Source organism: Lepus europaeus, chromosome 4 (assembly GCF_033115175.1).
Source record: "Lepus europaeus isolate LE1 chromosome 4, mLepTim1.pri, whole genome shotgun sequence".
NCBI classification, from domain to species: domain Eukaryota; kingdom Metazoa; phylum Chordata; class Mammalia; order Lagomorpha; family Leporidae; genus Lepus; species Lepus europaeus.
The window spans coordinates 64,318,635-64,345,717 of NC_084830.1; the positions used below are offsets into that span (position 1 = coordinate 64,318,635).

Consider the following 27,083-nt stretch of genomic DNA (forward strand, 5'->3'; position numbering starts at 1 on the left):
CAAGTGCCCATAATTGGGAAGGCTTATCAAAAACGGATGTAAGCCATTAGTTAACAAGGGCATTGATTTGTTTACTGAGTTTTTGGAACATGAGAAGCTGGACAGGGCTGTTTTTGAAAGCAATGTCTCTGAACACATAGACAGAAAAGGATAGGAGAGAGGGGTCCCGAAACACTATTTTAAACTCTTAAGAGTTTTGGGATAAAGGTCCATCATTAAAAAAGAATATAATAGCACAATACTATGGAAACAAACCTCCCACACTGTTGCCTCCAGAAAGTAACTGGACATTTGGACTACCATCAGGCTTCACATAAATAGATAATCATGTTCTATACCAATACTTCATAAAATGTCATTAAGTTAAAAGACTTCAATAGTACTTCTACCTATGGATAGCTTTTCTTAGAGGGATGTTCAACATAAATCGAAATGGTATACGTTGTCATTATACCTTAGAGTGTTGACCAGAAGCAAAGTGTCTATGATTTGATCACACCTGTTCTGCAATTCTCAAAGACTAATTTCTAAATAAAAAGCCAAAGAAACCTAACCCCCTAAATGCTATCAACCTTGGTTGCTTATGTAACTCAGAGTTTTAGGATTCTTCTTGAACTACCCAAAAACCAAAATACATATTAAAACTAGAAAATAATGATAAAATCCTTTGAAAAACCACAATCAAAGGTAATACAGCATACCAATTAGCTCATTCTTATTTACTGTTGCATTCAGTTTCTTTTAGGTATATCTTTGGAATTCCTCCTTTGATCCTTGTTCTGTTGCCAGTGACATCATCTAATTGTGATATTGAGAAAATTAAACATGGCAAAGAATATGAGAATGTTCTAATGATCAGCATCAATGAATTGGTATGTGCTTATTTTGTTTTTCTCACATCTTCACTCATTGGGAAAGTTTGAAATATACTTTTGGTATCCAGTTTTATAATCCAATATAACTTTCTTGACAAAAGATGAACTACAGCATAACTTTTAATGATACTATTGTTATTTTAACATCAAATGTTCTTTAAAAGTAATTATTTTCTTCATTATCAAATTTCATATAAACATAATTCAGCATATTGCCTACATTTCCTCACCTTCCATGTAGCACATAAGTCCGTGAAGAAGTATGACTTTAGGAGATAAAAACATAATAACAGGTAACATTTTAAAATTATGGTGACAGACATGTGTTGTTATTGTATCTGAGTAAATATCTATGTGTGTTGTACATATATAATTTTATGTTAATTTTAATGCTATGGACAAAGTTTTTAATTAAAATATATGTTAGACTAGATTTTGATTATGAAAATTTGATCAGAGTCGCCCCTGTTATCATTTTGCATTAGTGTGGTACATTTATCAACAATTGATGAACTAACATTGTTACATTATTATTAAAGTCCATAGTTGACATTAAGGTTCAATATTTGTGCTATGCACAGTTCTGTCAGTTCAGGTAAATGTATAACACCATGCCTCAGTGAGTATGGTATACAAGATAGTTTCACTGCCCTAAAAATCAAAGTCTACTGATTCATCCTTCCATTCATCCCCTTGAACTGCCAGCTGCCACAAATCTGTTAACTGTCTCTGTAGTTCTGCCTTTTCTAGAATGTTTTAGAGTTGGAATAATGCAATATGTAAACTTTTTAGACTGGATTCTTTCACTTGGCAAAGTGTACCAAAGGTTCTTCCAGGACTCTTTGGTTTGACAACTCATTTTCTTATTGCGGAATAATATTCCATTGAATGCATATGCCACATTGTTATCTAATCACTGATTGAATAGTTTCTCTAATTTGCTAGCAATTTCTGTCAGTTATGAATAAAGTTTCTATTAATATTCACATGCAAGGTTTGTGTAGCAATTTCTGTCAATTATGAGTAAAGTTTCTATTAACATTCACATGCAAGGCTTGTGTGGATGTAAGTTTTCACTTCATTTGAGTAAATTCCTAGGAACATAATTGCTGGATCATTGGGTAAAAGTACATTTACCTTTATAAAAAAACTACCAAAGTGTCTCCTAAGTGGCTGGACAATTTTACATTCTTACCATTAATGAATAATATCCTAAAATGTTTTCAGTCTTTGCCAGCATTCGATATTGATATTGTTTTGGATTTGGGCTATTATAAAAGGTAACTTATGGAATCTTATTTTTGTTTTAATTTGTAATTACATAATAACATATGATGCTGAGCATCTTTTCAGATGCTTATTTACATCTGTATATCATCTTTGATGAGATCTATAAACTCACATCTTTACTGACACTTTAACAGTATTGAGGCTTCTATCCATGATCATGGACTATTACACAATTTAGGTCTTTTATTTATTTAATCAAAGCTTTGTGCTTTTCTTCATCTAGATCCTGTACATATTTTGTTAACCTTATTAATTATTTTCTATTCTAGTGCTATTATAAGTGATGTGTTTTTAACTTCAATTTCCAGCTGTTTACTGCTGGTGTACAGGAAAACAGTTGATTTTTACGTACTAATCATTCATTCTACAACTTTACCATAATCATTTATTAGTTCCAGCAGTTCATTGTTGTTGTTGAGTCTTTGGGATTTTCTATATAGATAATCATGTCATCCGCAGGAGTTAAATTTAATTATGGTTTTGTAGCTGCTTCAATACAATGTAACATATTGTTTTAACAGATTCTCCTTTTTGACCAGATTTAGGTCCTAAATAACAAAGGAAAGCCCTCTCAATTATTCATAAAATTGAAGACGTTATCTAATCTGTTCCATTATACCACTATACTGTCACTTCCTCATATTTATATGGAAATGGCATGGCATCTTGGGAAAGATAATGGAAACATAATATAAACAGAGTAGATTTCATAACCATACTTCCCTCCTCGCCTCTCTCCTTCAATCCCCTTCCTTCCTTCTTTTTTTTCCCCCTCAATTTCTGCAAAAACACAATTTCAATCCACTCTGTAGTCATAGGCTACTAAACATAAAATTCAACTAAACATAAAATTCAACAAGTAAAAAGTAGAAACACCAAAGTTGCAAAGGAGTATAACCAAGGGCAAAAATAACAATCAAATCACAAGATGTTCATTTTATTCCTATTTTTTGTATTCTATATTAAATGCTGAATATCAGAGAAAACATGATATTTGTCCTCTTGGGATTGACTTATTTCACTAGCATAAGTTTCTAGTTGCATCCATTTTGTTGCAAAAGATAGGATTTCATTATTTTTTATGGCTAAGTAGTACTCCATAATGTAAAAATACCACATTTTTTTTTATCCATCAATTGATAGATATCTGGGTTGATTCCATATCTTAGTTATCATAAACTGAGCTGCAATAAACAAGGGGGTACAAATAACTCTCTCATATGCTGATTTCATTTCATTTTGGTAAATTCCCAGTAGTGGGATGGCTGAGTCATAAGGAAGATCTATTTTCATATTTCTAATGATCTCCATACTGTCTTCATATGGTTATACTAGTTTATATTCCCATCAACAGTGTGTTAGAGTACCTTTTCTCCCACATCCTTGCCAGTATGTATGTATGTATGTATGTATGTATTGGATGATAGTTATTCTTTTTTTTTTTTTTTTTTTTTTTTTTACGGGCAGAGTTAGATAGTGAGAGAGAGAGAAACAGAGAAAGGTCTTCCTTTTTCCATTGATTCACCCCCCAGGGGGCTGCTATGGCCGGTGTGCTGCGCCGATCCGAAACCAGGAGCCAGGTGCCTCTTCCTGGTCTCCCATGCGGGTGCAGGGCCCAAGGACCTGGGCCATCCTCCACTGCACTCCTGGGCCACAGCAAAGAGCTGGATTGGAAGAGGAGCCACCAGTACTAGAACCTGGTGCCCCAACCAGGACTAGAACCCAGGGTGCCGGCACCTCAGGAGGAAGATTAGCCTAGTGAGCCGCGGCGCCAGCCAGGATGATAGTTATTCTAACTGAGGTGAAGTGAAACCTTGTTATAGTTTTTATTTGCATTTCCCTGATGGCTAGTGATCTTGAGCACTTTTTTCATGTGTCTGTTGGCCATTTGTGTTTCATACTTTGAAAAATGCTTGTTCATATCCTTTACCCATTTTTTAACTGAATTTTTGTTTGTTTTGTTGTTGTTGAGTTTCTTGAGCTCTTTATAGATCCTGGATATTAATACTTTAGCAATTGCATAGTTTGCAAGTATTTTCTCCCATTTTGTTGATTGTTTTTTCCCTTCTTTGAGAGTTTCCTATGCAGTGCAGAAGCATCTTAGCTTGATGTAATCCCCTTTGTCTATTTTGGCTTTGATTGCCTGTGCTTCTGAGGTCTTTTTCCAAGATGTCTTTGCCTATGCCAATGTCTCACAGAGTTTCCACACTGTTTTCCTCTAGTAGTTTGATGGTATTAAGTCATAGATTTAGATCCTTGGTCCATTGTGAGTTGATTATTATATCAAGTATAAGGTAGGAGTCTTGTTTCATAGTTCTGCACATGTAGATCCAATTTTTCCAACACAATTTGTTGAAGAGATTATCTTTTCTCCAAGGATTGATTTTAGTTCCTTTGTCAAAGACTAGTTGGTTGTAGTTTCATGGATTAATTTCTGGGGTTTTCATTGTGTTCCATTGATGTACATGTCTATTTTTGTGCCAGTACCAGGCTGTTTTAATTATAACTACCCTTTCTTGAAGTCTGGTATTGTGATGCCTCCAGCTTTGTTTTTGTTGTTTAAGATTGCTTTAACTATTCATGGTCTCTTGTGTTTCCACATAAGTTTTAGCATTGCTTTTTCTAGGTCTTCGAAGAATGTCCCTGGTATTGCAGTGAATCTGTAAAATGCTTTGGGTACAATGGAAATTCAGATGTTAATTCTTCCAACCCAAGATCATGGATGATTTCTATTTTTTGTGTTTTCTTGTATTTCTTTCTTTAATGCTTTCTAATTTTCATTGTAGAGATCTTCCACATCTTTGGTTAAATTTATTCCAAGGTATTTAAATTTGGGGGTAGCTATTAGAAATGGTATTGCTCTTTACAAGTTCTTTCTCAGTCATAGCATTGTTTGTTTTGCATTGTAGGATACAAGATAACAGTCAAGTCCTCACAGGAGGCCTATCTCATGAGTGCCATGCCTATCATTAAAAGAGTTTGGGTGTTTTCTTAGGCACTGGGAAATCACTGAAGAATTTAATGTTGTGTAGGCAGGAAGGGATAGCCATTGAATGATATTGCCATAAGAATACAAACCTCTGTCCTTTATATTCATGACTGTACCCTGATGGGTTAGAACTCTCAATAAGTCTTTGATGAATTGAAGAATGAAATGACACTATCACATTTTTAATCATCCACAATTTTCTGTAAACCATGTAGATAATTTGTGGAATACGTCTGAAAGCAAGGAAACATTTGAAAACAACTTCAGTAATTTAGGTGAAAATTGTTGCTAGGCATGGGCCCAGACTCATGAATTGAGAGTGCTTTGGAAGGCTTACTGAAACACAGATTGTGTGCCTCACCACCAGAGCTTCCTATTTTGAGGAATTTCAGTTACCTCACTGCATAACCCATGGATTTCCCCCTGCCTTAAATGGAAAGAATTCATAAAATATTAAAGTAGTATCCTGATTTTCACTTCATATCTGAATTCTATTACATCAGGTCTAAAAAGTCATATACTTCATTCTGGTTCTTTGCTACTTTGGGTTTCTTTGCTTTCCAGTATTTGTCTCAGTGATACTTACAAAACAGAGATAATGTAAAACAAAAAAAAAAATTGCCTGAACCATAAATTCAACTAATAATTTTTTGATGTTACAACTTTTATTTTAGAACTTATGGTTAAAAATTTATTATAAGGATAAAGAAATCTTCTGGAGTATGAAAGATATATTTTCAGCAATTCCCTTGAGATCAATTTTTAGTGAAACAGCACTGCAGCATAGTGTAAATGACACTAGTGAAAGTCGGCACTGTTAATTTTATTACTAGCAGGTGCTGTGATCTTGAAAATCTCATTTAATCTGTTTGAGACTATTCAATCCTGTATAAAAAGTATAAGTCAAATATTTTAATTTATAAATTTGAATGCTAAATGTTTTGAATCATAGTAGGAATATCTTTCCTTTTTCCTTTCCTTTTCCTTTCCCTTTCCATATTTCCTTTATTTCCTGCCTGCCTTAATTATTTCCTTCCTTTAACAAACATTTACTGATCTCTCAATACATGCAACACTCCATGTCAAGTGTTAAGTAGGAGGAGGAGAACAGGGAGAAGTCAAAGAATTCATAATCAAGACTGGTAAGAATTTATTCAAAAGTTGTTATCCTATATAGCTATAAGGAAGCTATATTTGGAAAAGAAACAATCCCTTTCCCCTTGAATATTGTTGCCACCGTCATCTAATATCATTTGGCCACAGTTGTATGGAATTTTTGGACTTTCTGATATAATTCCATTGAACTAAATGGAATCTATACTAAACTAAATTTTGGGCCAGTACCACACTGTCTTTATTATGCTTTGGAATAAGTTTTGAAATCAGGATGTTTGAATACTTCTATTTTGTCCTTTCATTTCAATATTGTTTTGGATATTTCAGGCATCTCGCAATTCCAAATGAATTTTAGAATCACCTTCCTATTTCTACAAAGAAGTCAGCAGGGATTCTGAAGGGGATTGTATTGTATCTATAAATCAATGGACAGAGTCTCATCTTATTAATAATGCTTAAAAATGTTTCTAATTCATGAGCATGATATTTTTCATTTATTCACACATTTTTAAAGTATTTAAACAATATTTTGTAGTTTTCAGGTCGTAAGTTCTACACTTATTTTGTTAAATTTATGCCTATTTCTCTTTGATAATACTGTAGATGGAATGGTTTCTTTAATTTAACTTTTAAATTACCCATAATCAATAACTGTATTCACTGTAAACTCCTCTAGGTTTATTTCCTATACTGGTGCAAAGGCTTCTAAAGTATATATTTTATGTTTGATTCATCTTTGTGTCTCAGCACAGTATCCCCACACACAGTGGTTTTTTCAAATATTTGATAAATAATGTGAATTATAAATCAACACCATAAGTTAATGAGAAACAAGAATTTGTTTAAAATACACTAGGAAAAGCTTATAATTTCTTTGGAAATTTGTTAGAAATCAAATTTCAGGTACTTTCTGATATCTAATATGAATGAGCTTCAAGTGTCATACATTATTTTAAACATTAAATATTATGGTACAAAAGATACATAAATTTTGCATAAATCTTAATTCATATGACTGAACTATATAGCTGTTAGTTAACAGAACAGAAGCTGTTTCAATATATTTGTACAAATGCTGCTACAAAGGGCTGCTTTCTAAGACTGACCCAATCCAATTACAAGCACATGAAGAGATTTCCTATTTAAGTTCTGAACATATAAGATCTAGTGACTAGGAGTTTATAATCTACTTTTACAACTTCAAATATCTTTAACTCTGACTCTACTGCATTCTAGGGGCCTTCAGATTCAATGTCTATCTTTGCACTGATGGCTCTCAAATGAAATCTAGAACAATTTACTACAATCATCAATTAGAAATATGTACCCAGATGTACTGTGGCTCATCATACATAGTAGTGAACTAATTAACATAACTGTTAGCCTGTTTTTGCTCCTATATTCTCTGTCTTAGGTAATGACATTGGCATTTATCTGCCTTTCTATCCTGCAATCTGGAATCATCCTTCATGAATTCACTTATTCACTTCATCCATCACCAAATTTAGTATATTCCCTTATCACTGTGTAAGCCATTCACTATTGTCTTCTACTACCAAGTGCTAACTCAAGTACTGACCAAATCTCACTGGGACCATTTCTATAGTCTTCAGTAGGCTCCTGGCTAATCTGTTTACCTCTTGTGTGTACCTCTCCTCTTGACCGTCACTAAGCTATCTTTCTCAATTCAAATTTGATACTTTTCTCTCCTTTTCAAAACTCTTTAATACTCTAAAAGTTCTCTCTCCAAATGCCTATCAGGCTTTGATCTTGCATTTGATTGGTTTACTAACAGAGGTTGTTGAAAAAGGATCAAATTCTAGTCAAATATTGCTTTAAGTATGTCAATGTTTAAATAATTATAATTATTAGAGATTTAATACTGACTTCAATAAAATTCAATTAGTTCTTTATTAAATCAAGATATACGAGAATGTAAAACACAGTACCTGTATATATAATATAGCAGCATGGCTGAACCAGTTACAATTTAACAAGATAATTTGCCTTTTAAGAAATGAGTCTTTCTGTTGTATGAATAACATTGTTAGTTGGGAAAATGTGCCTGTTTAAAGATAGAGATTATTTGAGTGGATTAAAAATAACCACAAGAGTATATCTAATTATATATTGTCTGTAAGAAACCCACAAATATAAAGATGAACATAGTTTAAAAACAGAGGAATCAAGATAGGTATTGTACCACAGACTAAGTTGCTTCTTGGGATGCCTATATGCTATATCAAAGTGTCTGAAATCAAGTCCTGCCTCTGCTCTGCTTCTAATCCAGCTTCTTGCTAATGCACCTGTAAAGCATCAAGTGGTGACTCAAGGACGGGGGAACCCAGATAGTGTTCCTGGCTCTGACTTTGTCCTGACTAACCCTGGCAGTTGCAGGCATCTGAGGAGTGAACAAGTGGATAAAAGATATCTCTCTCTCTCTCTCTCTCCCCTGTTCAAATAAAAACAAATAAATTCTATTTTAAAATTTAAAAAGGAATGTAAAATGATATACTATGTTAACACTAATCAAATTTGGAATACCAATATTTATTTTGGCCAAAGCTATCTTCAGGACAAGGAAGAATATCACAAACAAAGATGCCACTATATAATAATAAAAGGATGAATTCTACTGGAAGAAATAAGAATACTTAATGTGTACATGCCTAACAATAGCATCAAAATTTGTGAGGCAAAAGTGATAAATTGCAGGAAGAAACAAATAAATCCACTATTATATTTGAAAAATGTCAACATTCTTCCACTAGTAATTGACTGATTCAGCAGATAGAAAATCAGTAGCAATATCACTGAAATAAAAAGCACCATAAATCAACTATATCTAATTGACATTTATAAATTATTTCATCCAAACAACAGTACAATACATATTTCATAACCTCATATGGAGTATTCAACAAGATTGAGTACATTCTTGGCTATAAAACACATATTTAAATTTTTTTGAAAGTAGAAATACTACAAAGTATGCTCTCAATTCAAAACATGATTAAACTAGAAATCAATAAAATAAAGATAGGTGGAAAATCCCAAAGTATTTGGAGATTCTACATCACACTTTTAGATAATATGTGGTTCAAAACGAATTCTCAAAGGAATTTTTTAAATATTTTAAACCAAATAAGAATATATATCAGAATTTGTAGGAAAAAGTGACAGTAGAAATTAGGAAAATGAATGCATATGTTAAAAAAGGAAGAAGGATATAAAAGCAATACTCCAAGCTTTCCCCATAGGAAAATACAGAAAATCAACATCAAATTAATCAGAGTATAAGAAATACTGGAAATTAGAGATGAATTTGAAAACAAGAAATTAATTTAAAAATTGATAGAGAGAATGAATAAAACCAACAGCTTATTCTTTGAAAAGATCAACAAAATTAATAAACTTTTAGACATCAGAAATACTAATATCATTAATGAAAGAGGGCCATCATTACTAATTCTGTGGATATTAATGAAAGAGGCCATTGTACCAATTCCAAAGGAATAATGCTATGGTGGTTAATTTTATATTTTATTCCTGGTAGGTATGCTACCCATTTGTTGGGTCAAACATCAATCTAGATATTGCTGTGAAAGTATTCTTTAGATGTTATTAATATTTAAAACCACAGACTATCAGTCTAGTAAGTTATTCTCCATAGTGTAAGCATTTTTCATTTATTATGGATTAAATGTTTGTGTCACCTCAAAATCCATTAGGTGATGCCAACTCCCAATGTGATGGTTTTAGAAGACAAGCCTTTGGGAGATAAATAGGCTAAGATGAGGTCATGAGAGTAGATTAGCACTCTTACAAACGCAGGGAGAGACACAAGAGTTTCCTATCATGTGAGGACCCAGATAGAAGACAGCCAGGAGGAGTGCCCTCACCAGGAACCAAATCAGTCAGCACTTTGAGCTTAGATTTCCCAGCTCCAGAATTATAGTAAATAAATGCATCTTATTTCAGTCACTTAGTCTGTGGTATTTTGCTGTAGAAGCCTAAATAAATATTCATTCAGTTGAGGGCTCTTTCCTGCGGTTCTTCCAAGGAAGAAGGAATTCTGCCTCCAGACTGCCTTCAGACTCAAGATAATAAAATCAACTGGGTCTCCAGGGCACTGATCTTTCCTGTAAATTTTGAACCTGTCAGCCCTACAATTTCCTTAAGAATAATTCCTTAAAATAAATTTATACATACATTCTATTAGTTTTTCTTTATAGAACCTTGACTAATATAAATATGAAACACTCTCCACAAATTTGATAATATAGATAAATCTGACAAACCCTTTGAAAAACAAACTACAAAGTTTCACACAAAGAGAAAATGGTAATTTTGATAGGCATATTTCTATTAAAGAAATTAAATTAGGGGCAGTGTTCAGCCTAGCGGTTAAGACACCCATGTCCCACATCAGAATACTTGGGTTCAAGTTCTAGCTCTACTATAATTTCAGCTTCTTGGTAATGTGTATATGTGTGATAGAAGTGATGGCTCAAGTAGCTGTGTCCCTGCTACCAATGTGAGAGATCTGGATTAAGCTCTCAGCTCCAGCCCTAGCTGGGTTGTTGCAGGCATTTGAGGAGTGAATCAGTGGGTGGGAAATCTTTCTCTCTTTCTCTGTCTCCCTCTCTTTTGTCACTCCCTCTTCCCTTTTAAATAAATAATTATTTTAAAATAGAAAAAATAAGAAATTTAATGAAGAAATAACTTTCCAAAACCCAAAGTTATAGATCCAGATGGTGAGTTGCACCAAACATTTAACCAAGAAATAATACCAGGAAAGGAAATACTTTTTAATTCATTCTTTGAAACCAGCATTACTCTAATACCAAAATAAGACAAAAAGATTACAGGGAGGGCAAGCTCCAGGTGAATCTTACTATGAACATAAATTAAAAAAAAAAAAAAACTTCAACAAAATATTAGCAAATTGAATCTAAAATAATGAAAAGAATTATAGAGCCCAGCGCTGTGGCATAGCAGGTAAAAGCCACTGCCTACAGTGTCGGCATCCCATATGGGCGCTGATTCGAATGCTGGCTGCTCTACTTCCGATCCAGCTCTCCGCTATGGCCTAGGAAAGCAGTAAAAGATGGCTCAAATCCTTGGGCCCCTGCTCCCGTGTAAGAGACCTGGAAGAAGTTCCTGGCTCCTGCCTTCGGATTGGCTCAGCTCCAGCCATTGTGGCCCTCTGGGGAGTGAACCAGCAGATGGAAGACACCTCTCTCTGCCTCACCTCTCTCTCTGTAACTGTCAAATAAATTAAAAAAAATCTTGTTTTTAAAGGAAAGAGTTATACATCATTACCAAGTAGGATTAATTCTACGTATGCATGGTTGGTTTGATGTTTGGAAATCAATTAACAAAATTCATTACATTAATAGGCTAAAGAAATATGAGAACATCAATACATCCAGAAAAAGCACTTGACAAAATCCAACAGGTATTAATTACAAAGTATGAATAGAGTTCTCTCTGTCTCTCTCTTTCTCACTGTCTAACTCTGCCTGTCAAAAGAAAAAAAACACAAAAAGAAAACAAAGTATGAATAGAGAGGGAACTCACTCAAACTACAAATGTGCATTTACAAAAAGCCTACAGCTAATATCATACTGCATGGTGAGAAATGAGATGTTTGCCTTAAGACTGGGAAAAAGACTATGATGTACCCTCTCAACATTCCCATTCAACATCAATCTGGAAGTCCTAGCTAAGACAACAAGAAAAGAAAAAATAGAATAAATAAAATTGCCTCTGTTTGTACATGACATGATTGTCTTCACAGAAAATTTAAATGAATCAAAAACAGAATTCATGTAACTAATAAGCAATTATAGCAAAATTGAAGGATACGAAGTTAATATAGAAAAGCCAATTGCTTTCCTATACATCAATAATGAACAGTGGCATTTGGATTTAAAACCACACCATTTACATTAGCAGCAAAATATAAATAAATACTTAAATATGTCACTTCTAACGAAATCTATATAATACTTACATGAGAAAAATAACAAAACTGATAAAATAAAGAACAACTAGATAAGGGGAGAGATGTCTCATGTTTATGAATAGGATCACTCAATAGTGTTAAGATGTCTGTTCTTCCCACTCTGATTTGTAAATTCAGTGTTATTCTAATCAAAATACAGAATTATTTTATAATATCCACAATATGACTCTAAAGTTTATATGGAATTTCAAAAGAGAATGACTAACATAATATTAAAGGCAAAAAACAGAGAGAACTTGACAATATTCAAGTCTAATACTTATTATGATGGTAGAATAATCTAAATAATGTGATATTGGTGGAATAGAGCAACAAATAGAATAGAAAGTTCAAAATAGACCAAAGGCAATATACTGAATTCACTTCTGACAAAGGATCAAAGGCAATTCAATAGAGAAAGGATAGTCTTTTCAGTAAGTGGTGCTGGAACAATTGAACATCCACATACAAAACCACCCAAACAAAAACAGATTCACAAATTGACCCTAAATGGGTCATAGAGCTAAATGCACAATGTAAAACTACAAAGCCAGTAGAAGATAACATTTAAAAAAATCTAGATCATAGATTTGCTTTTTATATACATCAAATAATGTAAAAATTATGAAAGAAAAAAGTGATAAATTGGACCTCATTAAATTAAAACTGCCATCCATTTAGGAGACCTGAATTGAGTTCCCTGCTCCTAGCTTTGACCTGGCCTAGTCTCAGATATTGTGGACATTGGAAAATGAACCTACAGATGAAAGTGTTCTCTCCCAGTGCCCTTAAATCTGTATCTATATATCTCGGTCTCTACCTCTATGCCTTACACATAAAAATAAATAAGAAACATAAATATTAAGAAATGCTCAAGATCATATGCCACTAGGCAGCTGCAAATTAAAAATAATGAGTTAGCCCTACATAACTACCAGAATGGCTTTATTGCTTTTACTATTTTCTATGCTGTAACAGAAGGTAAAAATATAGGCCAAAAACTATGGCTATGTATGATAGTCCTACTTTCTCTACATGGTATGTGGAAAGAAACTCATTCTCTATAATCTGAATAAATATACCTTCTTTGACAACTTAGAAGACTGGAGATAGTTCTATTAATCTAGCAGTGGACTAGAGCTAGTTTAACTGGAAAAAAGTTAAATTGTATGATCTTTTGGATAGTCTTACCCTACTGAAGCATACTGTACTTTTTTTTTATCATACTTGTTTTTACAGTGAAGACTATTATGGTCTCATTGCAACAAAGAAATAACATGACATAGATTCTAATCTACAAAACAGGCTTTAACACAATTCATTAGGTAGTCAAACAATAGTACCTAATGATATATGTATTATTGTTACTCATGATTTAAAATGTTTTGCTGGGATTAGATGGCACATGGAAGCATTTTAAAATCAGCTAAAATTGGGACTGCAAACCTAACAAAAATACAAAATAGAGAATCAAATTAAAGATACTTCCATATGCAAAAAAAGTCATTGAAAAGTGGCAGTCAGAAAATGAGGAAAGCATTCCAAAACTTCACATGACCATCAGCATCCCCTAAAATTCAGTCCTCCAAAAGTCATATATGAGATAACACAGTGGCTTGAGTGGTGGTGTCCCAAAGTATATTTACACCTGGACCCTGGGACTCTCACCTCACTGGGATATAGCATCTTTGGAAATGTAACTAAGAACCTCCAAATGAGATCATATTAGAATACACGAGTCCTAAACCCAATACCAGGTCTCCTTAGAAATGAAGAACAGACAAGAGACACTGAAGAAAAGGCCATGTGAAGACAGAGGTAGAGGTTGGATTTATACAGTTAGAATCCAGGGGACACTAAGGTTTATCAGCAGCTACTAAAAGCTGGGAGAGATGCATGGAGCAGCTTCTCCCTCAGAGCCTTCAAAAGGAACCAATCAGTTAAATACTTGATTTCAGATTTATAGCCTTTAAAACTAAGAGAGAAAAAGTTTCTGTTGTTCTAAGCAATCTCACCTGTCAAAATTTGTTACATACGCTATAATACGTGCATGTAGATGATGAAAAAACTGAAAGGTCTCATGAATACTCCACTTTGGAGGGAGGCAGTAGAAATGTCCACTGAGCAAAGGACGGTGAAGTGGGGAAACGATGCCCTGAATGTGATAGTCTCTATCAAAACCAAAACACTTCACTTTCAATTGGGAAGAAATTCAAAAACAAAGTGACCACCCTTCTATGGGAGCCAGATCACCACACCTCATGATGTACTTTAACAAAAAAAGATATCATTAAAAAGAGAGCACAGTGCTGATAAGGAAGAAGATTATGCATATATAGGATCAGGGTGTATAAGGAAAATCTCTATATAAAATGGAATTAATAGAACAAAGGAGGTGTACTATAAGAATATACCAATGATTATCAATAAGTTAGATATTGGTAAAGTGATTTTTTTCTTTTTTTTTAAAGATTTATTTTTATTTATTTGAAAGACAGAGTTACAGAGAGAGATAGAGACAGAGAGAGAGGTCTTCCATCTGCTGGTTCACTCCCCAGATGGCTGCAATGGCCGGAGCTGCGCTGATCCAAAGCCAGGAGCCAGGAGCTTCTTCTGGGTCTCCCACATGGGTACAGGGGCCCATGGACTTGGGCCATCTTCTATTGCTATCTCGGGCCATAGCAGAGAGCTGGATCGGAGGAGGAGCAGCCGGGACTAGAACCGGTGCACATATAGGATGCTGGCACTTCAGGCCAGAGCATTAACTTGCTGCCCCACAGTGCCAGCCCCTAAAGTAATTGATTTTCAAGATTAAAAAAAAGTAATTCAGGATCTTTTTAAGTAAATCTTTATCTTTGTTCTATCTGTGACTACAACACTTGAGCTCACCAGAATCTTTCAATAAATTCATTCTAGTACTTGACTTCTCTTGTTGTCTCATTCGTAAAATACAAATGGGTCTTAGAGTTAAAATCAATATGTAAAGTTCAGGCAAGTAGTAAGGCAATCAGAGAGTAGAGCATATATGCATGGTAATGATGAAATTCACATTTGGCACACTTGTTAATTGCATGTTAGATTGCTACGTGTAAGATACTATATAACCATTACTGCATATTAACCTTAAGATTGATGACTGATTAAAATATACTAAAATGATCTATATGCAGAAGTTGGTAGGTTTGCAATCAGTTTTTCCTGATCTCTAAAATCTCAACTTCCGTTCCTTAATGGTTCAGTTATTAAACATCAGCTAATTATAATCTACCAAGTCAAAGACAGATTATATTCTCTGCTCTCAAAAAACTGAAGTGACTAAGGGGAGAGTTACAATTTTAACAGGATGTTGAATAATGGGTAGGTCTTAAGGAGGCAAAAATGGAAAGGAATACTACATCATTGGAAGAGGCTACTTGAGAATTGTGGCTTATGTACTTTTAGTTGTTGAATATTCTGATTAGTAGTGCATTAAGCCTGTAATTATAGAATGGGTTGAAATGAAAGTAGGAGGGGGGTTGAGGGAGGGCAAAGTGGAGAGAGGAAAGTATGGTTATATTCTTAGAATTGTACCTATGAAATCTGTTCTATTTATATTAATAAAAATTTTTCAAAAAGCTTTAGAATTCTAGATTTTCAAAGGAATTTTGCATGCATTTATGAAATGCCTGTTAGTGATTGTATGCAAGTTGTCAAATAATGAATATGAATAAAAAAAGAAAAAATCTGGGTCCCAGTCCTGTGATTTCAGTTTTGCAGGAGAGCTTTTGTTTTTGACTCTTTAATAAAGAATAATGCTGATAATTACAGGTAAAAAAAAGTTGGGGGAAAACAACTAATTTGACTCAGAGGCTTGGAAGCTACATATAAAAGTCAATGGTCTCCATGGATTGAGCTCAGGTAGAGATATGAGTGTAGAAAATTTAGGTATGATCAAATCTTGGAAGACTCTGCATGCTAACCTGAAGAATGGGAGTCACTGAAGGTTTTCTAGCTTCACAGTGATAGAACTGGGTTTTGGTGGATTGTATGAAATAAAGTGGAGATGATAAGTATTCAGAAAGTATTTCAACATTCATAGTTTAAAATAGGTGTTGCTGACTGTGGAATGTTACTTTTGAGAAAACACAGTAAACTTTACAGATGGCAACTGATGTCCTCTGAGAGTTTAGGAGTGTATGATTAGTGATACCATCATTTAATCAACAAATTTTTATTATGTGAAATAACAATGGAAAACTTGAAGACTGATAAAATATAGCCTTCTACCAGGAACAAGTAAATATAAAGCAGTTAATAGTAAGTAAATGGAGGAAGTTCTTCAAAAGTTTCCCAAAGGAGTGGTGAGAATCAAAGGCCCCAAGAGTCTAGGAAGGAAAAGGATTTCTAAGTTGGAGCAATGAGATGAACATTAATGCTTCAATATGATCACAAGGTCTGTCTTTGTGAAGAAAGAAGGCCTCTTCAGAATTCCCATTTTTATAGGTGACTACTATTGTCAAGACTTGTTTTTCCCCCCAAAAAACCTTTTACTTAATGAATACGAACTTCATACATTTCATAAGTACAACTTTAGGAATATAGTGACTCTTCCCATCATACCAGCCCTCCAACCCACACTCCCACCCACTCTCCTCCCTCTCCCATTCCCAGTCCCATTCTCTACTAAGATCCATTTTCAATTAACTTTATACACAGAAGACCAACTAACTCTATACTAAGAGTTCAACAATTTGTATGAAAAAAAAAAAAAAAAAAACTAGTCCTCAATAGTCAAGGGCTATTCAAAGTCATTGCATTTTGAAGTTCGTTTCTTCTTTTTTTATAAACTTAATTAAAGAAGCACCAAAGAATGATACATCTTTTGTGAGCACTTAGACATAATTATAATACAACTCTGAGGACAGAGGTCCTGCCTGGGAAGTTAGTACACAGTGATTCCTGTTGTTAATTTAAGAATTAACACTCTTATGTTACTTACTTTACTCATACCTGTCCAGTCTTCTATTAATTCAGCTCATTCATTTTGGAGGACTTAGAATAGTGAAATGTCTAGAACTTTCATGTTTTAATAACTATTTTGTGAAAGTAGATTGGTAATTTTTTTATTGGTTGCATCAGCGTTAGCTATGGTAATCCGATTTTCTTAGCTTGTGCATAAAAAAGTTGAATCTCAGATAACTAATCAAGGCAGCATAGACCACATAATAATATTTGTGTTTCAGTTGTTTTTCTATTAATGACAATTATTTAGTCAGGTTATTAATTCAAAAACTATTTTGTATTGAGGAGTTTAATGCTATTGATAGATAATAAAGGTTTTTTGTGAACTGTGCAAGACTACAGATGTTTTAATATGCAAATAAGTAATTTATTGTCTACCTGTTTATGTCATGAACCCGTGGAGCCTATGTCAACATTGAGCCTGTATTTGCCACTTGCAAATCACCCCGTGGAACCTAGGGACTACACTGAATATGATGTGTGAAAACCACTGCTCTGGGCCGACGCCACACCTCACTTGGCTAATCCTCCACCTGTGGTGCTGGCACCCTGGGTTCTAGTCCCGGTTGGGGTGCCGGATTCTGTCCCGGTTGCTCCTCTTCCAGTCCAGCTCTCTGCTGTGGCCCGGGAGGGCAGTGGAGGCCATTTGAAGGGTGAACCAATGGAAAAGGAAGACCTTTCTCTCTGTCTCTAACTCTGCCTGTCAAAACAAAACAAAACAAAACAAAACAAAACACTGCTCTGGCCCAATGTATTAATTTTACATATAAGGAAATTCAAGGAAAGGCTGCATCAAAGGCAGTACAATGTTATAGGAACAACACTGGGCTGAAAATGAAAATGTCTGGGTCAGAATCCCAGATGTGTCACTTTGCCTATGTAACTTTGGATAAGTCAATTAACTAATTTCAAACCTCACTTTTATAATTCATAAAAGCAGAATTCTGGCTTGCATAATCTCTGAGGTCAATTCTTGCCACAAACTTATTTAACGCCAGTAGTGAAAACCAAAATTCTAGTTCAGTGTTCTTTCCATTATACTGATGTAATATTGCAATGTATTTAAAGGCCCAGAAAATAGATGTCTGAATGAGTCTCATATTACTGCTACTCTACCAGAGAGGATTATGCATACTTTAGTGATCCTCAGCATTGTACCAAGTATAAGTGGATATGCTGCCAGCTTTTTAGTAATTACACAGTAGTTGCATTTGACATGAACATTATTATCTAGGGAAATCAGCCAATTGTTGAATCATGTGATTCCTGGCATACCATTTATCTTCATCCTTACATAACCACACCCTGATTAACACAAATTAATAAAATGTTAACATGGACAAGGTGTGTCAGAAAGGCATCTCATGAATAGAAAATACACATTCATCTCCAGAAAAAGAAATCTAATGTATAGACAACTTTATTCAAGATAAAGAACAAGTTTAACAATTAAGATTTATTCATTACCCTTTCATGAGAACCTCCATTATTCTGTATTCAACACTACTGGTATTCCTAATGAATTTATCAATTCTTTGATTTTTCTGAAGTTGAGCCTCATCAAAGAAATGTTATAATGGTATTTTCACAAATAGAAACTCACAATCCCAAGTTTTCTTTTCTAGCCCTTTTACATTTAAAAAAAAATGTTTAGAGGCATGTTCATAATGATATTTTGAAGCAGATATTTGGAATTATAGTCATTTAAGTATTATTTTCAGATTAGCATTTTTTCTTTTGTTCCTGGTGTTTTCTATGGTAGCTTATATCAACAATTTTTTCAAAGATTTATTTATTTAATTAAAAGTCAGAGTTACACAGAGAGAGAAGGAGATTCAGAGAGAGAGAGATATCTTCCATCCACTGGTTCACTTCCCAATTGGCCACAATGGCTGGAGCTGAGCCTAAGTGAAGCCGGGAGCCAGGATCTTCTTCCAGGTCTCCCACGTGGGTTCAGGGGCCCAAGCACTTGGGCCATCTTCTACTGCTTTCCCAGGTCACAGCAGAGAGCTGGATTGGAAGTAGAACAGCTGGGACATGGACCGGCACCCATATGGGATGCCAGCACTGCCAGTGGCAGCTTTACCCGCTATGCCAGAGCACCAGCCCCATCAACAAATTTTTAAGATTTTTAAAAAATTTATTTGAAAGGCAGAGAGGCAGAGAGGGAGAGAGAGAGAGAGATCACACTCCCATCTGTTGGTTCCTTCCCCACATGGCCTCAACAGCTAGGTCTGGGTCAGGACAAATCCAGAAATTATGAATTCCATCCTGGTCTCCCACATGGGTGGCAAGGATCCAAGTACTTGGGCTATCTTCCACTGCCTTCCCAGTCACATTAGCCTGAAGCCAGATCAGAAGCAGAGTAGCAGGGACTCAAACCAGAACTCTGATAGGAAATGCTGGTATTGTAATCAGTGGCTTAACCTGCTGGGCCAAAATGCTGGCCCTGCTTACCAATAATACTAATTATTAAAACATTGAACTTTGTATTCTGATTGTTTTATGTACTATGGAAACAGGCAATATAAAACATGTTATTTATGAGTTAAGTAAGCAGCACAATGACATTATATTAAAAAACTTCATTTGTTTTTGTTCTTTTTTTTTTTTTTAATTTTTATTTTTGACAGGCAGAGTGGACAGTGAGAGAGAGAGAGAGAGACAAAGAGAAAGGTCTTCCTTTGCCGTTGGTTCACCCTCCAATGGCTGCCACGGCCAGCGCATCGCGCTGATCCGAAGCCAGGAGCCAGGTGCTTCTCCTGGTCTCCCAAGCGGGTGCAGGGCCCAAGCACTTGGGCCATCCTCCACTGCCTTCCCGGGCCATAGCAGAGAGCTGGCCTGGAAGAGGGGCAACGGGGATAGAATCTGGCTCCCCAACCGGGACTAGAACTGGGTGTGCCGGCGCCGCAAGGCAGAGGATTAGCCTGTTAAGCCACGGTGCCGACCTAGATACAGGGTTTGATAAGGATCTGCTTAGTCTTTGCAAACACTTGATCTCTAGTACCCTTTCAAAAGATGTGCTTTGAGAATGACTTACTATAAGTAAAGAAATCCAAAATATTAGGCAGAATAAACACAGTTGAGCTCACAAATATCTGTATGTGTTTTTTTCTTATTTTCCCTACTCTCTGGTAGAAAATATAGAATGGTTTGTAAGTCAAGAGTTGATTATAGCTCATTTCATACTGGGTATTTCAAACTGAAGACTACCTGTTCACTATTGCCATTTGGAGCCAATACCTTCATTCATATGAACTTTCCCCAGTTGTATATTGCTAGTGAGGCAGAATTCTTACAAATAGCCTTTCCTTGGAGTCTTCTGTCTTTGCTTCCTGTTGTCACAAAATTCATAACTACCTGCCATTTAATTTGCTACCTAAGCAAAATGCATTTGCATCATACTCAGACATGCATTATGAGTGTGTCTCAATCATTTGCTAATCATCATAAAGCAGGGTTGAGATCATGCTATATCCCTACTGAACAACTGCATTAGTTATGACTTATTATCTGTTGCATGCAGAATTAATTTTTATATGTGTATTTGGGAAGCATAATCTGTTCTCTGTCTGCATTGCTAACCTAATTACTACTTTGAATTGTCCTTGCACTCCCAACACCACAACCAAACTGAATTACTTACTATTTCACAAACTCCATGTTTTGTACCAAGTACCTTTGCTCCATGTTTTCTCATTTCTGGAATTTCTTACTTCTATTTTCTTTCTCCTCAAATATTTGCATATCCAAATTTAGGTACCATTTCAGATCAAGTTCAGATTCTACTTTGTTCCAGTAAGACCAGCCAAAAGTAACAATTCTTTTTGTAGCAATTAACTATTCTAAGGTAGATGTTACTTTATATTTTATACATGAAATCTGAGTATGCATTTACAACCAACTAATGTTTCAAAGTAGACACATGAGTAATCAAAAAATTATTACAAGCTATATTATGTGAACAGGTTTCAAGGTTTAGAAAAGAATATGATGGCCTAGATTTTGGGGTAAAACTGACATTCTTCTATCAAACTCTGTTGATTGAAACTTTTGAATCAAGCTTATATTACTTACATGGTAAACTCAGTGTAGTAGAAAAGAATGGGCAATTTAATTGAGTAAGCCTTGAGGTTGGTAATGGTAATGGTTGTTAGGTATTGTTTGTTCTGTAAATCATTCTAGAAATGGGAGTTCCTGGGGTAGGAAATGTGACAGATTTTTGTTTTTAACAGGAGGCAGAATTTCTTCCTTTGGGGAGCTGCAAATAAATGCTCTAAATATCTCAGTTAAGACAGGATGAGAGCTGCTCTAAATGTTGTGGATGAACTCCTCCTGAATAATAAATAATAAAAAAATAAATCTTCAAACTAGAATAGTAAGATAGATATGATTATATATGACTTCCGAGACTTAGGTCATAAAAGGCACAAAGACTCCTTTCTCTTGTCTTGCATGCTTGGGAGAAAGCCATGTGCCACCTTGTAAAGACACTCTTTTATTTAATTTTCATTTATTTATGTGAAAGGCAGAGTTATAGAGAGAGGGGGAAAGGTAGAGAGAAAGAGAGAGATCAGGCCAGCGCCCTGGCTCAACAGGCTAATCCTCCGCCTGCGGCGCTGGCACACCGGGTTCTAGTCCCAGTCGGGGCGCCGGATTCTGTCCCCGTTGCCCCTCTTCCAGGCCAGCTCTCTGCTATGGCCAGGGAGTGCAGTGGAGGATGGCCCAAGTGCTTGGGCCCTGCACCCGCTTGGGAGACCAGGAGAAGCACCTGGCTCCTGCCTTCAGATCAGTGCTGTGCACAGGCCGCAGTGCGCCGGCCGCGGCGGCCATTGGAGGGTGAACCAACGGCAAAGGAAGACCTTTCTCTCTGTCTCTCTCTCTCACTGTCCACTCTGCCTGTCAAAAAAAAAAAAAAAAAGAGAGAGAGAAAGAGAAAGAGATCTCTTCATCTGCTGGTTCACTCTCCAAATGTCTGTAACAGCTGTCCAACCAAAGCAAGTGGCCTATAACTCCATCCAGATCTCCCATGTAGGTGGAGGGACTTAAAGATCTGAGCCATCATCTGGTTCCTTCCAGGTGTCTTAACATGATGTTGCATTAGAAGCAGAGGTGGAACTGGATACCAGGCACTCTGATATAGGATATGGGTGTCCCAGGCAGTGGCTTAACCTGCTGTGCCACTATGCTCACCACTTTTACAGTCATTCGTTACTCAATAATAAATAATGAACACCTCTACCAGAAACTTATTCTCCTCATGGGGAAAGTCAAGAGAGTACAAGGAGCCAAACTCAGATAAGCAAGGACATTTCAAGCCTCTGCTTATGTTCAGTCTGCTAACATCTACTAACTAAAGTCTCCTAGACAAAATTAACATCAGCAGGCAGAGGAGCATACTTTTCTGGAATAGCATTCCTGCATTTTGGGTGTAATGACCACCCAATGTTATCCAGTCCTAATCCCAGAAAATTGATAAGGTAGAAGAGTCTTTGTATGTATGATTAAATTAAGGATTTTTGGGCCGTGGTAGGGTTCTCCTGAATCATCCAGGTGAGCTGTACATGGCATTAGCAGAGTTCTTCTAAGAGAGAGGCAGGGGGCCAGAGCTGTGGCATAGTAGGCTAAGCTCTTTCTACAGCGCCGGTATCCCATGTGGGTGCCCTTTCGAGTCCCGGCTGCTCTTCTTCTGATCCAGCTCTCTGTTTACGGCCTTGGAAAGCAGTGGAAGATGGCCAAAGTGCTTAGGCCCTTGCACACACATGGGAGACCTGGAAGAAGCTTCTGGCTCCTGGCTTCAGATTGGCCCAGCTCCAGCCATTTTCAGCCAATCGGGGAGTGAACCAGCAGATGGAAGACCTTTCTGTCTCTCCCTGTCTGTAATTCAAATAAACAAATAAAATCTTTAAAAAAATATGAGAGGCAGAAGAAACTTAACATGCACATAAAGAAGACACTGTAAACATGGAAGCAGGAGACTGGAGCCATGCAGCCACAAGCCCAGGAACACAGGAATTCTGGCAACTCCCAGAATGCAAAAGAGGCAAACCCCCAGAACCTTCAGCTGATGGCTTGATTCTGGACTTCTGACATGATAAATGCAGATAACACATTTCTACTATTTTGTGCTACCAAGTTTTTAGTAGTTTGCTATAGCAGCTCTGGGAAATTAATATATCCTCCTATATATTGGGTGGCAGTTCTGAATATTGACTGAATAATACTGTAACCTACCTTAGCATCCCATAGAAAAGATCAGAAAATCAAATAGCAAACACAATACATTGATCTAACTTGAACTTGAAATGTTTGCAGTATGACTCAGATGGTTGGACTACAAAGTTTGTTTCCAAAGACATGCTTTTTTCAAAGATAAGAAGTAATATAATGTGCCCAAGGGATGCTGGGCCCATCATTTATAGCAAATGACACAAGAAACCAGGACTGTGTTTTCTTATCTTTGTTTCTACATAGGGTTTGGCAGAGGACGTTGCACATTGGCCCTTAGTAAGTATTGAATGGTTAAATGAATGATTATGTTTTCAGACACTACTTCCTGCAGGTAAAAAAAAGACAGTATTTTAAGGTGAGAACAACCCTAGAGGTCATTTACATTTTTCACTGGCGATGAGTAATACATACTTTTCTGAGAGGCAAATGAAGATTAGAAGCTCATGACTAAATCCTGCCATTGCTCCACTTTTTATCCTGTTCCTTTGTTTACAACATATAAACTAAGTTTGCCCAATGTCCTTCTAGGAGCTTTGATCGCTTGGAATCGCTAGTTTGCTGGACAGAGCTAGTCTAACAATGTGCATAATCTGAATCCTTAGGAAGTTTTTCCTATTTGTCACCTAAATGTTTCAGTAAAGCCCACTTTCAAATACTATATTACTGAGCAATGAAAAATGAGCATGCAGTAGTCTTTCCTTATACTCCTATGTTTACAATATCCTCACATTCAGTCTCACTGTATTAAGTAAATTTCTACCTAACTCATACCAGGCAAAATGAGACAAAATCAACTTTTTGAAGGCCATTCTTATGCATGGATTTAAATATTTTTGTGCTAAATTAAACTTATCTTTTAGTTGCATTTTCCATGAAAATAAAAATGATTGTTAAAGATGTCCTAGAATAAATCTTAACTTTAACTCTCATTGTGAAGGTTGCATTCCTTAACTCTCAATGTCACTTTCTAAGGAAAATTATCTTCCTTGTTTGATGGTGGCAGGACATTGGATGGAATACATATATCTCAATTTCAGGATTTAAATGTTTACAGTACTTTGCCTACATAGTAGCTATAACATTTAAAACTGGTATTTTTATCACTCTATATAAACCAGATTCTCTTAGTGAAGTCTGGGATTAAATTATGGAGTCTGGGACGTGCTCTCATTTTATGAGGGATTGTATATATATACTCATTTATTCTTCAAAATTAGAAAACCATTCTTTATGGTAATCAGCAGAAAAGTTATCTACCTTGAAATACACATTTGAACACCAGATATTATAAGATTGCTATTTTTATAATTAGAAAAGTCCTCAGTTTTAACCATATTATTTTATATTATTTATTACAGGACAAAATGATAGAAATTGGTAGCAATTGCCTGAATAATGAATCTAACTTTTTTAAAAAACATTCATGTGATGATAATAAGGTAATAATAATTATTTGGATTTTGTCATTCAAGCTTGATTTTATCGAAACTTCTATTTTTGCCTCTGTCAGATATTTATATTAAAAATCTTTTGGTTCTTACAAGATAATTCTCATTGATCTACTAAATTTCACTATGGGTAGTCTTCTTTAATACTTTTATTTTACAAATAGCCCTATCCTTATTAGATAATTTTGTATGCTTTATCATTGTGTTTTTCACCTTGAAAACACTAGAACTGCTTTCAGTGACACACACCTTATTTGCAAATTTCTTATGTAGGAGAAGACTTATTAAGATGATTGCTTGCATATCTGCAAATGTGAGTCATGGGTATAATTTAGTTGTAGTCATTTTGAACTTTTTTTCTTCCAATGCTTACTTCTTTTTTAATCTTTTAAAAAAATTTATTTGAAAGGGAGAGTTGCAGAGAGAGAGAGAGAGAGAGAGAGGGAGAGATAAAGAGAGAGAGAGAGAGAGATCTCCCATCCACTGGTCCATTCCCCAAATGGCTACAATGGCAATAGCTAAGCCAATCGGAAGCCAGGAGCCTGGAGTTTCTTCTGGGTCTCCACATGGGTGCAGGAGTCCAAATCTTTGGGGCACCTTTTGCTGCTTTCCCAGGCACATTAGCAGGGAGCTGGATCATCGGAAGTGGAGCACCCGGAACTTGAACCTGCACCCACGTAGGATGCCAGCACCACAGTCGGCAACTTTACTCACCATGCTACAGCACCAGCCGCAATATTTACTTATTTTAAGCCACTACTATGTCTAGTCAGTACATTATTACAATACCTCCAAAAGTTTGTATCATTTCTACAGAAAAAACTGCACTATTTGATATGTTCCTTGAAACTCAACAATAGCTGAATTAATTTCCTGGTATCCCATAGCACAACCATATTATTTTACTTCTTACTTTAAGTGCCTGAAAAGCTTATGCTTTCGATGACAATGACCCTTTTCATTTTTCTTAGTACCACTCATTTATTCATAGTTCATTGATTTCAAATACAATAAGAAAAACCACACATACCTTTCATCATTATTACTTCCAAAAGCCTTCTTCTTTGGTTATCCTGTTTAAAAGTGAATAATCTTCTAATACATGTTAATCCATAAATGATAAGGTCACATTTACATAATAAAGAAAAGAGGCTTTAAGAGTGAGATAATCATTAAACCAAGTTCTAATCACTTCATTCCGTCAACTAGGAACTACACAGTTTCAGTCTTGCTTGTCAGTCACGTGGTTAACTGGAATAGAAAGCTGGGGTGGAGGTGGGGCACTACCTAGTAATACAGCTCTGGCTTTAGGTTTCTTAAGAAAGCTTATCATTTCTCAATATTTTATTTGAACCACAGACCTTGTAAATTTTTCTTATAATAGGAAGCTGATTTTCTAGAACGTGCTGCTCGCAAGTTGGATCAGTTTCATGATATGAGTATCAATGAGGATTTCCAAAACCACTTAGAAAGAGTATCGAAGGGCACATTAACACTGGTGAACTGCACTGGTAAGGTAAGATAAGGGATGTTTACTTTGAACAAAAACATAAACCTCTTTTTTGCTAGTATTATTTTTTTTTTGAAAAGATTTATTTTATTTATTTGAAAGGCAGAAAATGGGACTCAAACTGGCAGCGCCCAATGGGATACTGGTGCTGCTGGCCTTGGCTTAACCTGCTAAGCCACAACACTGGATAGGATTCTGTCATTATCTACGATCATATTCATTAACATAGAATTTTAAGTACTTATTGTCTTTTAAAGTTGAGACACGCTTACTCAAGTCTAGAAAAAGAAAGTCACAACTTGGAAAATACTTATCCAAGGTACTAGGATGAATTCACCTATCCAACGTTAGGGTGAATTAATGGTAAAAAACAAACAGTTCATTGCCATTACTTCCAAGAATGTAAAGGCGATAAATTCGGTGTGGGATGATAATTTTCTAATCCTAAAACTTATTAATAAGTTTTTTTTAAAAAAAGATGTATTTATTTATTTGAAAGAGTTTCAGAGAGAGAAAGGAGAGAGTGCTCTTCCATCTGATGGTTCACTTTCCAGATGGTCACAATAGCTGGGGCTGTGCCAGGCCAAAGCCAGGAGCCAGGAACTTCATCCAG

At 35.6% G+C, this 27,083-nt stretch overlaps 1 protein-coding gene across 2 annotated transcripts in view; it reads left to right on the plus strand.

The window, feature by feature from the left end:
• IL7 (interleukin 7) overlaps positions 1-27,083 on the plus strand; it is a 38,160-nt gene that overhangs the window by 5,635 nt on the left and 5,442 nt on the right. The window contains exons 2-5 of one of the 2 annotated variants that reach the window (XM_062189532.1): positions 736-872; positions 23,756-23,788; positions 24,871-24,951; positions 26,345-26,476. In XM_062189532.1, the coding sequence (XP_062045516.1) occupies positions 736-872; positions 23,756-23,788; positions 24,871-24,951; positions 26,345-26,476 (383 nt within the window). The remainder of the gene's footprint in view (positions 1-735; positions 873-23,755; positions 23,789-24,870; positions 24,952-26,344; positions 26,477-27,083) is intronic. The other variant, XM_062189533.1, reaches the window with a different exon arrangement.